General features: G+C 36.9%; 1 protein-coding gene across 9 annotated transcripts in view; it reads right to left on the bottom strand.

Moving 5' to 3' along the window:
• The window catches only part of PLEKHA7 (pleckstrin homology domain containing A7), a 145656-nt gene that overhangs the window by 30840 nt on the left and 98912 nt on the right, over positions 1-15904 (bottom strand). For all 9 annotated transcript variants that reach the window (XM_014252127.2, XM_014252126.2, XM_088057539.1 and 6 more), the window contains 5 exons: positions 15665-15737; positions 14370-14470; positions 8224-8402; positions 5856-6335; positions 49-568 (listed from right to left, as the gene is read on the bottom strand). In XM_014252127.2, the coding sequence (XP_014107602.1) occupies positions 49-568; positions 5856-6335; positions 8224-8402; positions 14370-14470; positions 15665-15737 (1353 nt within the window). The remainder of the gene's footprint in view (positions 1-48; positions 569-5855; positions 6336-8223; positions 8403-14369; positions 14471-15664; positions 15738-15904) is intronic.

Below are 15904 nucleotides of genomic sequence, written 5' to 3' on the forward strand. Positions count from 1 at the left end.
ATGACACCACATGTAGAATGGTTTGCAATCAGTTAAACGGATACAAACCTTTACAGCACGATTCCGTATCTTCCTAGGGGATCCAGCAAAAGGAACATCCACAGTCTGTCTCTCATCAGATGGTTTAACTGTGAGCCTTTCTGCAGGAGTATGTGGTCTTCGTGCGAGAAAGTTTTTTGGAGGTCCAGGTGGAGGAATATCAGATGGAGAGGGCGGAACAGATATTGATCGTGGAACATCTAATGAACTTTTTGACTTCGCACGATCAATAAAGTCTGAAGAACCTGCATAAAGTGGGGCTGTGGGGCTTCCATGTTTGAACTGCTGTCTCTGCTGCCACTCATACAGCTGCCAAACAGTTCCATCCTTATTTGCTTTCCTTTCCTCCTGGGACATCTTCAAGTGGCTTACACGATCTTGTGCATATTTATAGTCACTTGGCAAATTGCGGTTTGGTGGTGGTGGTGAACTCCCTGAAGGCTGCCTGGTATTCTTTGGCAAAGTGTGATAGTTTTCAGGAAAAGGAGGATTGGGACCCTGACGTGTAAGAGTCTGATCAGACGTCAGGCTGTAAAACAAAGGGAAGAAAACTGTAAATTTTAGCACACACTGATGAGTGGGAGTGAATGTTAAAAAAAATACCTCTACTGACATAAGCATAGGAGCTAGAACACATATAATAGACATTTAAAAAAAATTTACAGAAATATTAACAAAGCAATATTAATGACATCTATCCTGCACACAAACACTACACTGTACAGGTTTTTAATTTAGCAATTTAATTTAGGATGAACCACTAGAAACAAACTTAAGGAACTGCAGCATTATGTACTTAGACTAAAAAGAAAGTTAAGAACATGAAGAAAGGAATTATTGTCATGTTTATCGAGTCAATCTGTAAATTAAAATACTCGTTTTCACAGAAAGTGTTCTCACCACTAGGTGGTGCAGTTTACGAAAACAAATGCTCGTTCAATATAAATATCTTTAAAAGCAAGAAGAAATCTCATCAATCCCGGAATATCTCAGATAGTTTTTGTTCATATGAATGAAGCAAAAATAAAGAAAATGGTAAGAAACTGCTAAAAGTCCCCAGGTCTGTGTGATTTACTTTCACCTAATGCTACTAGTTCTAGTGATTTGAGCAACCTGAGACTTTATACAAAAAGGTCATTGACAAATTAGAATACAAAACGTGGTAGTACATCCTGGCTTTTGTACTGCACCCATAAAACACTTAAACTGTACAAACTAGATATTTTAGTAGGTAGTGCTAAGACAGAACTGGCAAAAGTTTTGACAAAGTCTAGTTAGCTCCCTCTCCTGCTCTGAAGTCAAAATCTTTCTGTAGCCTCATGCATAAGAGCCTGCCTGTCTAATTTCTGATTCTTCAGCCAAACATCTGGGGGTTTTATACTTGCAGTCATTTGCCCATTCATTCATAATCTCCAAAGAGAAAAACATTCTGCTGGGCTTGCTATGAAGCATCAACACAAAAAAACCCAAAATTGTAAAAATGAGCCCAGCACAAAACCCCACAAAGAAACTCTGAGCATGTTTTCATCACTTCACTTGATAAGTTCCACTCTCTGTGTGAGAGGGCGACCTCATGGTTTGGAAAATGCAGGAATTCCACATGTAAGAAAGGCCAGGATGGAAAAGAACATCTTTGTTCAGAATCCAAGAATAACTGAAGCAAGGAGGAAAGAATTGCTACCAGTAACTGCTGCTCAGTAGTTACCACCATCTCTTTTTACTTGCAGGATCTGGCACTGTTGGTCTGCCTTGAAATATCGATACTCTCAAAAGGATGCATAATTCCTCATGCCAGCAAGCAGAATAACAGCCCTGCACTGCCTGGAGGACTACAAATCTGTAAAGGGTCTGCTCTCTCATACCACAAAATCTTGACGTTGCTTTGAATTTCAGGGTGAAGGTTAAAGCAGACAGGTAATATGAACACAGGCAACTCAAAGATCAGCATACAGTGGTCATGGAACATCTTTTAATTCTCTAATTCATTGGATCATGTGTACTTTGAATGTCCTGTACCTTGCTGCCAATTTTTTCCACATACAAATCATGCCTTAGAAATGTATTTTCTCCAGATAGCAGTAAGAACTGAGAATGCTTGGAGTGGATAATGCTTCAAAAGGACATCTGAGGCAGACATAAAGCTAAGACAGATTCCTTTGGTGATTTCTCTGATTCTCAGATTCCTTTGGTGATTTTCTCTGGAAAAACAGAAGAGATTTTGACCACTCCTATACCCAAATTTAACAGAGACGTCATGAAGGCATAAGCAAACTACCAGATGTCGCAAATCATCTGTGTGTGATTATTTTCTAACTGGACATTAAAAGGCAGAGTATTAAGATCAGCTGGAATTGGTGGCAGTCAGTGAAGTCACCAAGGCTGGAGGCTTCAGAGGCAAAACCAACCTGACAACAAAGACAACATGAGCTTTTTGGGGGGCAAGGGGAATCATGCCTTCCTTCTAGAAAAGGATGAATTTTTCTAAGAGCTAAAAACTGTTATTTTGAAAGCAGTACATGCAGCAGCTGATATGAGCCAGTTTCATGCAATACTTCAGCCTGCTATAAAAAGAGAACAAAGTTGAATGTGTGTAACATTGCACAGGGAAAGTCATATTCAGAGCTGAACTTTGGAGGCAACTGCCTACATACAGGCACATTGTGTTTTCTCAGTATCTTAAGTAGGGAGAAACCTCAAGCTGAAATGACAAGCTTTAAGTTGGTGGCATCTCTACCACACAAGGTTTGAGATGCTTAGAGATAGTTTGCATCATTTAAAAATAGGCACTGAGACAACACACTGATTTCTACATAAAGAACAATGTCCACAAAGGACCATGGACTATTTACTTTCTGAGATTAAGAGCAAAAGTGAGCAAAAGCAGTTGTTCTTTGGAATTGATGATGAGGTATAGAGAATATAAAAAGGAAGGCAGACATTAAAGAGTGAATAAATGGCCTGATGTCATATTATATGACTATTGGCTATGAAAATCATTCCATTCAGGGTCTGCAATGGGAAGAAACCACACAGAAGTTATTGTAAAAAGAGAAGATAAATGTTCAAAAGACAACAAGTACTATTATTAGAAACACTGTGCCCATTCATGGGAATGCACAGAAGCTAACAAAGACAAGCAATGTCTCTTCCTTAAGCAAATCAGGAAGGAAGAGAAAGTTCTACATAACAAGAAAGGTTTCAACACTGTTTGCAAGGAAGTATCTCAACATGACTGCATCTAGTGGGGAAATACTAAACTTAATTTGATTTATATATTTTTAAAATGCAAGTAAACTGTAAGAAATAGCAAATTATTCATAATTACGCATTGACTAAGTTTATGCAGGCACTGGAACCAGATCAAAACCTAACAATTTCTGAACAGCTGCCATTTTGACGCTGCTCTTGGCCAACACCATTTGATGGTCCTGACCTTGACCTCTAATTACTTAAACCAAAAACTTCCTGAAAGCCTCCTTTCAAACTTTCTTCCAGTTCTTGAGATCTCTCTGAAAAGTTGGCATGAACCTTACCAAAGTGGGTATTCCGATTTGCTAAAACCAGAGTGGGATTAGATGGCTACACTGGATGTCACTGGAGTGCAGCTGAGAGGTCACTAAGAGAGGTGGATCTCCAACATTTACAACTCGACAAACTAAGTGTTTTATTAAAAGGGGAAGTAAAACTTCTGTTTGAAAGGTCTAAAGACGGCACCTAAAAAAGGTGCCATTCCTACAAGCAGTCACATGAACAACTTCAGTATTTGTGTGCACCCTTTAGCTGGAAGGGTTCTTTCTTGTCATAATCAACTTGCTGGCAAACACTGCATCTGTACACACCTGAGCCAGGAAACAAATAAAACTGTACTCATTCTGGGTTGAAGAATTATCCACCTTCTGAATCCTCAGAGGTTCTCTACTTGTAACATTTCAGCTGGAATAACAATCAATGTGGAGCTTTAAAAAATTAAGTGGTCTTCTACTACTACTCACTAAAATCAAAACAGGAAGTCAATCAAATTACCATCTCTAGCGTAAATTTCTACGCCATGCAATCAGGAAGATATTTGACAACTAACACTCCGCTTCCATCTATCATTTGACTACACTGCAGCAACCTCAGCAAGCTAGGAGAAGGTGCCATTTAAAAGATGACTCTATTAATCTTCGGGAAGGTAACATGCAATTTATTCTGAATGCAGAGAATATAATGGCATTTGTCAGGAAAAGACAAAGAAAACAAGGTCAACTGAGCCAAAATAGACATTTTTAGAGATATGCATATGCAGATACAGAGCTAAATCTAGAAACAGATACACATAGATATACATATATTTCTATCTTTTTTTTCACTGAATATTTAGCAGCTCCAGCTGCTGAAGTAGCTGGTTTCTTCTAGAACAAAGCCTGGCACCTGCAACAACACTGTCTTAACACTGTACCTGATACACACCCCTAAAGTTAATTTACTGGAAGAAGAAATTAGGAAGAAAACCATACTTATTTAGCTATCAGTCAAGCCTGTCGCTGCCAGGAGTTCTGATGTAAAAAACATCAACAGAAGCTTTTTAAGCATTAGCTCATTAGTTCTATCATTTTCTGTATTATTTCAGGCAAGTCAATGTATGTAATAAGAACTAACTTACCAACTACTTTTTTCATTAAACTTATATTCTTTTGGGAAGTCCTGATGGATATCCAAGCAAAAACGATGGAAGTTAATTGACTTTAGCAGTCTAAAAGAACATTAAATAATATAAAAAAGCAAGAAAGCTTCTTCAAGGGTAATTTCAAAGACAAGAGTAGAAGAATGGACTTCCATGCAAAGTTAGCAAGCCTTAAACTTCTTACTGGCTCCAAATTTACAAGTTAGCTTAGAAAAGCATTTTAAAAATGCCCAAAGTGTTTTCTCCATCCTGAAAACCACATGCCAATGTCTCTTGTTTGTTTACACTATAATTAGATTTGAGCAGATTTATAAAACACTAATTCAGTAGAATAAGCATATTTGAAAAATCCTCACAAGTAGCATCAAGCCCAACTGTTTTTCCTGCCACTTGACACAAGGTGACATTCTGAACAGATGCACATATTCATCACTTCATTTTCCAACTGGTACTTAATCTGACTTTGAAAACAAAACAATTATGAGATTTTCAAACTACAAAGGCATTTCAGTGTGCATTTCATCTACTGGTACTATTTATGTAATTTTCAGAGACAGAAAATGGAAAAAAGAACCCTGGACCTCTTCCTTAACTAAATGAATATATGGAGATACACAATATGTGATACACACACTATGACTCTGAGTGAAATGATCTGATAAAGAGGAGTGAATGGATGCTTGGAACAGGAGCAGAAGAGAGAAGGAAAGTAATGAGCAATCTTTACTTTTTCAAGTGGAAAGCAAACAATTATCTGTAATTTATATTGTGTAATTGTTTATGAGTAAGGGCTAACTGAGGATTGCACTTCACTTTCTGGCTCTTCAAAATTTAAGCAAATTTAACAAGTTTTAAGCATCCACAGTGATTAAAAGGAGGTAAATAAAACAGCACGTTAATCTCACTTTTCTGTTTGCAATACTGTGACAACATTAAAGAGATTTGATTAGTTAATCCCATACTGGCTTTACCAGGAGATAAATGCCTGAAAAATACCATTCTGCACTGAAGGAAAAAAGTACATTTTCTTACATAGTGTCTCTGTAAAATATTGTTCTGAAATGCACCAAAGGTATTATTAACACACATTTTCCTTTAATTTAAGAAAGCGCCACTTGGCCATCTAGTTAAAGATGGGCCTATTACTAACCTTTTTGTGTCTCCTTTCTGGACTTTTACCCAGTGCTCCACTTGAGCCATGTTACTTTTCCTTTGAAACTGCTTATCTGGATTTGTTCTGGGAACAAAGCCTCTTTTATATGAGCCAGTACCATTCTGCTCCACTAGGCCAGCACTCATTGAGCTAGGAAGTGTTCCGTTCTTCTCAGCTGGCTGAGGCTGAGCTACTTGGGACCACGATGCATTCCTTAAATCCGAAAATAATGGATCAGCTTCTGTTAACGCATGCTTAGCCTGTCCCTTTTTGGTTTCCAGAGTTTCTTTTCTGTGGATGTAGCGCTCCTCCTCCTCCTTTTCTCTTCTTATCTCTTCACGCTTATCGTATCCAAGCATTTCAGCTGATTTCTGGTAACTTTCTTTTGTGTCTGTAATCTCTGCCTTCACACACTCTTTGCAGGCATCCACATGATTGACTTGGGGAACAGCTTGCTGATCCACTTTTTCAGTTTCCCTGAAAAGAAAAGAAAATTTGTATCAATAATGAACACTGTTTAATTGTGAAAAGTTGGTGTGGTCTTGTTGCTCTCTTACAAAGGATACCCACAAAATCACTGTCTGCAGACTGTGATACATTTGACACATTACGATAAATATGCTCAGCAAAATTCAGTTGCTATCCCAGTTAGACAGAAGTTACCTTTATCGTGCTGTCAAGGAAGCAGAAATTACTTACATACACCTGTAAAAATGACTGAAAATACTAGTATTGTATGAAAGAAGTGTGCAACACAAGATTATGTACAAAAAAGCTGTAAATAAAAAAATCTTCCTATCCTAGGAAACACTGAAAGCCAAAAACCCAAAACTAAGCTGCCAAATGCTCATGGCAAAATAATAAAAAAGTCTTTCATATCTTTGTAAATGCCTCAGGGACTAGTCACTTCTGACCCAGAGGACAGAGCAATATCTACATTTAAGTCAGTACTATTGCTCACGGAATTTCTATTGGAGAGCTACTCCTGAAGAAAAAATTGCTCCATGCTGCAGTGCACACTAGTTTACTTATTTACCTCATTACCTTAATAACATCAGAAATCTTGACACTAAAATTTGAATATGCTATAAAATGAGTGAGGATTCTAAAAGTTTCATTTTGCTTTTGACAAATAACATACTTCATTTGCTATTTTCTTCTCCTTAGAACAATAAGCTTCTCAACAACTTCTTTTTCTCTCACAATGTAATCGGTTCTCACTGATCTCAGGGTAGAAACTCATCTCTGACACTAAGTTCAGCTTCCTTAAAGCTTTATGGAAAGTAAATACTGAGTAATGCCATGACAAAATTGTTTTCACTTCAGTCTGATTAAAAAAGAATAGTCTACTTGGGAGTAAGGACATTGGATCAATACTTCTAATGTGGCAGACTTCCCCAATTTTTCTATTATTCCTGTCCTTACACAGAAGGTAAAGAAACACCAGGTTTCTTCTTGAAATTTAAATTAAATCTAGAAAGTCTTAACACGATACCATATAGGCTGGAAAAGCCTATATATACCATAGGATATACATATAAGTTTTATATGTATCAATACATATCTATATCTATATATCTGTATCTATCTATCTATCTATCTATATATCTATCATAAGCTCTGGAAGAGATGTTGATCCTTTGTTTATATTTGACTGGCCAGAAGAAAGCAGTGTGAGATACTCAGAGAAACTGCACCATAACATTCATTTCAATCCTCACCCACAGAACAGTCTTCCGTCACATGGAGGAGTAGGGAAAGAATCACGTTACAAAGCCAAAACATCAAGAAGGCTACTCCAATTTAAAGAAAATGAAAAAACTGGAAGTACATTTTGGCACAGTTGATTTTGTTCATTATCAGCTCATACCTGCATAAATTGATATCCATTAACTCTATGCACCTATGATTTACCCATCTTTAGCGTTCTTTTCTCCCTTAACTGCATGTCAATCCTAGTTCTAAACACTCATTTGAAACAACTCATCAAATTTCTGTTCTTTCTCTTTTACTTCTCTCTCCCAAAGGCTTCAAATTGGCTGCTGCAGGTGTATGAATTTGCCAACAGAAACTGGAACTTTTTACCTGAAATTCCCTAATATATTATATATAGAGAGAAATTAATCCAGGCCACTAAATGCAGGCACACAACTTGCATGCATACACAAATACTGAACACTGGGACTTCTTAATTAATATCAGTTAACTATTTTGCAACAGAATGCAAATTAAAAATAATTATTTCTTTAAAATGTGGAAGAGTTTTATGCACATATCTACCAACAGCAGTGTCAGATATCACCACGGGTGTGATTTATGTAAGATACATTCAATTTTTCTTTAATAGCTTCTGAGTGGAACTTGCCTCTTGAGTGAGGAGCGCGTCTGCATGAGAGCAGCCTGGTTCATAGCCCGGATCCAGGCGTTCATGTCCTCCTGGGTGTCAGCGCTGAAGTAGTACGTCCGCATCCCTGTGTGCTCTGCCTGAGAGCCAATGACAGAATTCTTGTTACAAATATATGCCCGCATACCTGTGTGAACAGCCTGGAAGAAAAAAGAAGAAATAGAAGTCAGACAGCTCTTTCACCTTTCCTCCCCAAAAATTAACTTAAGAACAACTTTTCAGATTTCTTGACAGTTTCTTGAATTTGGGGTGAATTATCACAGTGCCACAATGGGCTGTAAGTGCAGTAAACTCACAAGGCCCTCCAAGTTTTACAGAAATACTTTTGCCTCTTTCTAGAATTATTAAGCTGAAAGTCTGGTGCTTCTGATTTTCACAGTGGGAAATTTCAGCTTTTCTTTTTTTTTTAATTAACACATTTAATTTGCCATAAATACTGTACTAAACAAATTGAAGAAATCCCTATACTAAACAAATTTAAGAAATTCCCAATGAGACGTGCATTAGCAAGTAATTTTTTCCCAACTCAATTAATAAAGAAATTTATTCAGACAAAGCACAGACAAAAATCTTACATTTTAAGCAATTAAACTGCTAATTTAAGAATTGATTATAATGCATGTTAAGATCTTCTGGTTAAAGCGTGCACTTCAACACGTATTAGCTGCAAAGTCACAAGACTTACTGATAAAAGTTAGTAAATACTGATGGAATTATCACAACACACAAAATATTGACAATTGTCTCTGCGCACTAAAATACTCCATGAAATTCCACTGAAAACTAGAGGTACTAGGCAATTTCTCTATAAATACATTCAATATTCAAATGTATTCAATATGGAATATCTTTATAATTCTAGGCTAGTTGAATTTAATCAGATCTCATCCACATTTGTATTAGCAATAGTATAAATATTACCAAATCATTTAAATCCTGGAATACTTCAGATTAGCAGGGAGAGATTCATCTCCTTACTTTCCAAAAAAACTGAAGACAGTATACTCTGCTTGGAAGCTTTTGCAATGATATTAAAATGAAATTAGTAATTTAAACTTATTTTTATAAAAATAAGCCTGCTGTCATACACAAAAACTAACAGCATTAAATACTGCTGACACAGAGTTTTTTAAAAAGAAAAAGTATTATAACAAAATTTAAATCTGGCTACATCTCTTTCCAAAGAGTAAATGTATTTTGAAAATCCTGCCTAAATAACTGGTCTTTTTATACTGATGAAATCCACTGCCCCTCATTATTCTAAATCAAATTTTTTAAAAAAATATTGAAGAGACAATCATAGATTGGCTTCAGAAATACAATAGTTTTGACAAAACCCAGGCTATTTAATACAGTGCAGCCTTTCCTAAACATTATAACTTTAGTTGTTTACCTAGCATTTCCCAAATTGCCATGACCTTAGAGACTTGTATCAACAACTCCAAAGAGCAAAATATGTGCTTGATTTTACAGTGCTTTTAAGTAAGCTCTGTGCAAAATTTCCTCCCCTCCTATGGCAGGCTGTTCCCCTGAATGTGTGAAACGTGGCCTTTCCCTTCTGTGCCTCAAGCAAGGAAGCCTGAGTTTGTTTTGAAAACTGGAGACTGAAGCAGAACAGCCAGCTAGAAAAAGGAGGAGAAGGAAGAGAAGGAAAAGGTTACATAAAGAAGTCAAGACTCTCCTGCTCTAAAGAGTCTCCACTTCCCAACAACATTGGCCAAAAAGGGAATACAAGGTGGCTTCTTCTCAATTCCCACTATTAGCTGCCTATCTAAATGCAGGAAAACAGGACTTAACACATATTAAACATAGCTCTGACCAATCACATATTTAGAAATCTTTATGATCTTTAAATGACTTTATTCACATTTGCCTGGTTGAGTTCTTCGGTTTTCCTTTGTTGTTCTTGGGGGTTGTCTTATTTTTTCTCTATTTTCTGAATATGAGAATGCTCAAAGCAAATATGATTTAGAAGCATTAATTCATTATAATTTACAGTCACCATCCAGTGCATGAAGAGACGAAAAACTGGCAACTCCAGATACGAAGGAAAATGGTGACTTTAATGTGAGACCTTATGACTATGGAGCTCCTTCAAGGAGCAGGTTGATCCCATGGAAGGTGTTAAAATTCAGAAGTGAATCTACTCCTGCAGCAAAGCAGACTATGCATGTCCCACTGCAGATGATACAGTAGGACACAATCATCCACTGGTTTTACTTTCTTTAAAAACCCAGAATTTTGGGTAAATATCTGCATAGACTGCATGCCACAACAAGAAATGAATTTAACAGTTGTCTTAATTGACCTGTATGCCCTGCTCAACATAACCCACTTGTGTTTTAGGTTTCTCTTTGAACACAGCTGCAAGCACTGCCTAAGAGGCTGCAGGTGGAAACAGTATCAAAATGCAAACTGCGCTGTACCACTCTCTCATGAGAGACTGAAGCTCTCACAGCCATAAACATTCCCAGCCTCAGAAGGGATAGAGGAGATGGTAAGCAATTATCAACAAGCACAATATCCTGAAGTTCACAATATATAACACTGGTTAAGGGAAAATTCAAATTTATTTTAGTTATTTATTAGTAGTGTGTTTTATATGCAAGAAAGCCACTTTGTGCCAACATCCTGTAACTGTCCCTGCTGGCAGACAGAAGCTAGCAGGCCTTTTGGGTTTGGGATTTTTTTTTAAGGCCAAAGCTATTAGGATGGCTACAGCATACTAAAAAGCCTAAAACACAGCACATGCTCACCATACACACAACAGGGAAAAAATAATATTGGTACCTATTCATGCATTCAGATGCCTTAATGTGGACAGATTGAGAAGAAAAGCAGTCTCTCTCCCATAGTGCACAGTAGGAGAAATAGACAGTAAACCCCAAGAGCATATCAAGAGGACAAGACAAGGACAAAAAAATTAAGCAAGTTAAAATCATTAAAATATTTATGTTTAATAAAAAACAAAACCAAAAAACCCTAAACAAAACAAAACAAAAACAAAAAAACCCCAAAACAACAAAAACCAACCAAACAAACAAAAAAAGCCCACCAAAAAAAAACTTAGCAAAAGATTGTACTAGAAGTCTAAAAGTAACTAATGCCTACAGCTGTTATGTTAACCTCCACTTGTTCAAAAGACCTAAGAGAGAAAAGTCATCATTCACAGAAAAAAGGGATAACTAAAAGAACAGTTATTGTTTTGTTTTTTTAAAACCATTGAGATCAATGAAACAGATAGAAAGTTTATCCTGGTCTCGGCGGTCTAAGCAATGAGCAAATACTTCCATTAGTAAGACCAATTAAAAATAATTCTCATGTTTGAGGACAACAAGGCCTCTAAAGAGGCTGTGATGACATGACCCTCTGTAAACTGATACTATTCTTGTCCAAAGCTACAGTATTGCTATATGACTGACAAAGTACAGTCATTTCTCTGTTAATCACAGCAATTCCAGCTATATATTAATATTTTGCAAGCCTTTCCACATCAAAACCTAAACACTGAATTTGTGCTCATTCATATTGGTACCAACAAAAAACTATTTTAAAAAGCAGCAATTAGATTAACTAAATATCTTTAGGATTTGAGCTGCTGAACTAGGGATGCAGTAAGGATCCTGAGTTCTGGGTTCACACACAGCTTAGTGACAGTGGCTTCCACATAGTCACAGCACGTTGCTTGGCACAAATGAAGTGAAAAAATTGTCAAGAGCCAAAAAATTGTATTGAGACCTAAAAGCACAGTTTCTAAACAAAAAAAAAAAAAAAATTAAATGCACATGCTGTCATATTTCAAAGGGGTTTGATTGCATTTCAAAAGCCTGTATGCAGTTCTGCAGGCCTTTAATTGTTAAACACTCAAAGAAACACAAAAATTTAAGCTGGACCTCAGGAGGTGATGAAAGGAAAAGGATGTTGGTAACTCCTACAGTGCACATTTTAACACTTTTCAGGCTTTAACACAGACCCCTGTCAGCATGTGCTTTACAAGCCTCCCTCTAACCAAACCATATGCAAAAACCATCCATGTATTTGCTTAGCACATTTCCTTTCTCTGGTTTTGCAAACAAGAGTTGAATTGTTTTCCAGTTTTGCTGTTTCCCTAGCTTCCAAACCCATTGCCACTTCAAATGGGAGCCAATCCCTCTGTTTCAACAGAAGACTTACAACCATCCCAATAAAAGAATAGGCCAAATGTAAAAAATGCCACAGTGCATTCTCCCACTCATTCAGGTTTTAAATGCAAAAAAGTCTTATCTTTATTTTGGCTTTAATCTGCTTGTGTGTTCTATTTCTGGCTGCGCTACGCTGAGAGACAGAATGTCCATCTATGCTCTGAGTCTCTCGGTGTTCTGAAGAGATGAGATAAAGTAATGGCTGCTGAGTGATGGATGCCAGCATGGGTGTGCTCCTGCTGTGGGGTGCCTATAGCCAACTCTGTGACCGCTGAACATCAGTGTTGGACAGGGTACAACCATACAAAATCCTCCTGCTGTCCTTGGAGCTGGGTCTAAATAAAACCAAACTGCAGCATCCAGCCTGCAGTCAATCATCAAACACCTAAAGCAGAGTTAAAACTGGCCTGACAAACTGATACATGAAATGTTGATTTTTTTTTACAGAGTTTTCTAGCATAAACTTTTTTTTACTATCAACACCCTCCTTCTATCTATATCAACCTTTTAGTAATGACCCTGTGTTGAAAGTCTCAGGTTACTGGCTCATGATATTTTCAGAAAAAGACTCAGATTAAATACCTGGTAGAGCTCATATAGGTGTGATATCCTAAAAGGAATAGGGTAAGTCTGCATTTGCTTCTGGAAAGGTTTAACCATACCCAAACTATGGATTCCACTCCACTTGGACAGTGGTGAGTTAAGAGTGTGTGTAAATACCATTTGAATAAAATAAAAAGAGGGGAACCCTAGAAGAGTAAACTGAGATCCCCTCTTTCAATACGTGCTTCCTCCTAGGAAAAGGCTCTAGAAAAAGAGGGCTTTATGAATCACACTCAGTAAATACTGGAGGGGAAATGTTTTTCTCGAAGATTTCTTTGTAGCTTTATACTGATAACTCATGCTCAATGCATTTGAAAAAGTACAATAAACATTTCCACAAAGTACACTGGGTCTTTTTCAAACACATTTCCCAAGTTAATATTTGTTTAATAAATTTCAAACCATTATCCACTTGAACATAGAAATGAAAGTAATAAAAGGCTGTCTTGATTTTAAAACACCTCAAAAAATCAAAATGCAAGAGAAAGTCAGATGTTCTTCATAATTTCAGCAAAGAAAATATTTAAACACTGGTTCCTTCTAGATCTGCTAAAGTATGCCTGATCAAAACCTGATTTGTAAATTACTTTTAAAGCACGTAACTGATTTGCTTGATAGAAAAACAAGTTCTCCTTTGAATTTAAATCTGCCACAGGCACAGAAGTCTCTGAACTTTGCCTAAGTGCTGCAGTTTTGACAATCATTTAGAGTCAATTTTTTGCACTATCAAGAAGTATATATTTCATTCATATCTGAGGGCTTTTATAACAAAGACTAGAACTGTAAATTATGCAATTATGTTTATTTTTAGAAAAAGAAAAAAACACAAAACCACCCATAAACTATATCAAACAAGAGTATTTTTTCCTTTAAAAACTCCATACCACTTAGGATGACTTAAGTGCTGTCATTTTCTAACTGTGAGATCTGAGTCAATTCTTTTCTTTTTAAAAAAACCACAACGAAACCAAACAGACATCAGTCCATTATGAGATCAAGTACTCTATTACAAAGTAAGACAACTTTTCTTCCAATTTGTAAACAGTACTGGAACAACTTGTCAATACTCATTTCTGATTTTAGAAACAGGCTCTTTACTCAGAGACACTTCATTAAGCTCTAAGGACACTTATGAAATAACAGACATGAATGTCAATTTGTAAGCAAAAAAAAAGTGCTATATCACATTTGAACAGGCAGTCAATAAACCTGTCTGCTCTTAAAAACTAGTAACAAGTAAAATAGGAAAACAGATGATGTTTTCATCAGCAGCTTTTCTAATGAAAATAAACTATGATTAGATGATAAGCTTTGCAAATGTACCTTAAAAGAAAATTTACGATTTATACGATCCTCTGGTCCAACTGGAGATATTACATAACTAGGCAATGGAATGCTCCCCAGAACAGACTCTTCTCTGCTGTCTGTGGAATAAAAAAGTAGAATTTAATTCCCTGCACTCTTCAGTGGGCTAACAATATATTCTCCTTTATGGACACAGAGAAAACAGGCATTAAATAGAAAGAACAGTGGTTCAGACCAAGTATAAGGAGAAGCATTTTCCCAAGGACAGAGCAGCAGAGGCACAGGCTACGAAAGAAGCTGTGGCATCTCCATCCTTGGACCTTTTCAATGCCCGACTTGATTAAGCCCTGGGCAACCTGGGCGGACTCCTTTCCTGACCCTGCTTTCACCAGGCACTTGGATGGGACACTTCCTGAAGTCCCTTCTGATGCGACTTCACTTATGACTCAACACAAGTAATACGTGCAGAAAAATGTTTTAATTTCAAAGAAAAAAGATTGAAGTTTGTTTTCTTAATCAGACTGGGTTTTTATTGAGTTGATTGGGGGGTGGGGGAGGGTGGGTTGTATGTTGCTTTTTAGCTTCAGCCAGCAGAATACACTTCAAGAATAAAGCTTACTGTGCCAAATGAACAGTGACAGGCTGCAAAACATGATGGACCCTCCATTTAGCACCGTACATCCAGGCTAATTGCTATAATTAGGAAAACTCTATTACTGCTAGCTCCAAGTGATCAACAGCAGAAAGGCAACATCTAGAAATATGAATTCCAAATCTGATATTCTGTAATGCTTTCCAAGAATTGTAGAACATGACATATTCAAAACTTGAAAATAACCTTATATAATACCTAGTTTGGTCTAAGATCACATCTAACTTTTTTTTTTTGGTAGAATTACTGGATTCAGAAGTTCTCTGAATCCTACTTTGTCCCTTGGATTGAAATTGAACCAATGCCCTGATCTGGCCATAGTGCATTCTCAAAAAACTCGGACATCCCAGTGCAAGCAAATAGGTACCAGAACACAGACCAGAGACGTGATAAATCTTATTTATTCCAGCCAGATGTTCTTCAATGTAAACTGTGGTATATACCAAACATAAATCACGTGAAAAAATATCAGCATCCTTTGCTTCCCCTACTCTGGCCTAGAATTTGCTGTGCACTTAATTGCTGTCTGGCCAAGCAATTGTTTGACTGTTCATCTCAGAACAACTAACTTTATCTGAAGACTTCTGTTAGTTCAGGCATTCACCATGACTTGTACAGGTAAACTGTTCAGACTAACTCGAAACAGCTATTATCTACTCACCTTTGTAGTAAAACAAACAATAATCAGCAAGCACAAACCATCGTCTCTTCCATAATCGCATTCCAGAGCTATCCTGAAATGCAAGAAATGGGGTACACTTTTCATTTAAGGAAAGTTAAGACACAGCGCTGATCCAGCGAGAAGTTTACCAGAAGTTTACATAATATATGAGTGCTAACTGCAAAACAAATCGTTTGTATCTTAGCAAAAATATTGTGTACTAAGAAAGATAAGAGGCAA

The sequence above is a fragment of the Pseudopodoces humilis genome, chromosome 7 (genome assembly GCF_049639895.1).
Source record: "Pseudopodoces humilis isolate 2021_Gansu_Grassland_sample_001 chromosome 7, ASM4963989v1, whole genome shotgun sequence".
In the NCBI taxonomy this organism is placed as follows: Eukaryota; Metazoa; Chordata; class Aves; order Passeriformes; family Paridae; genus Pseudopodoces; species Pseudopodoces humilis.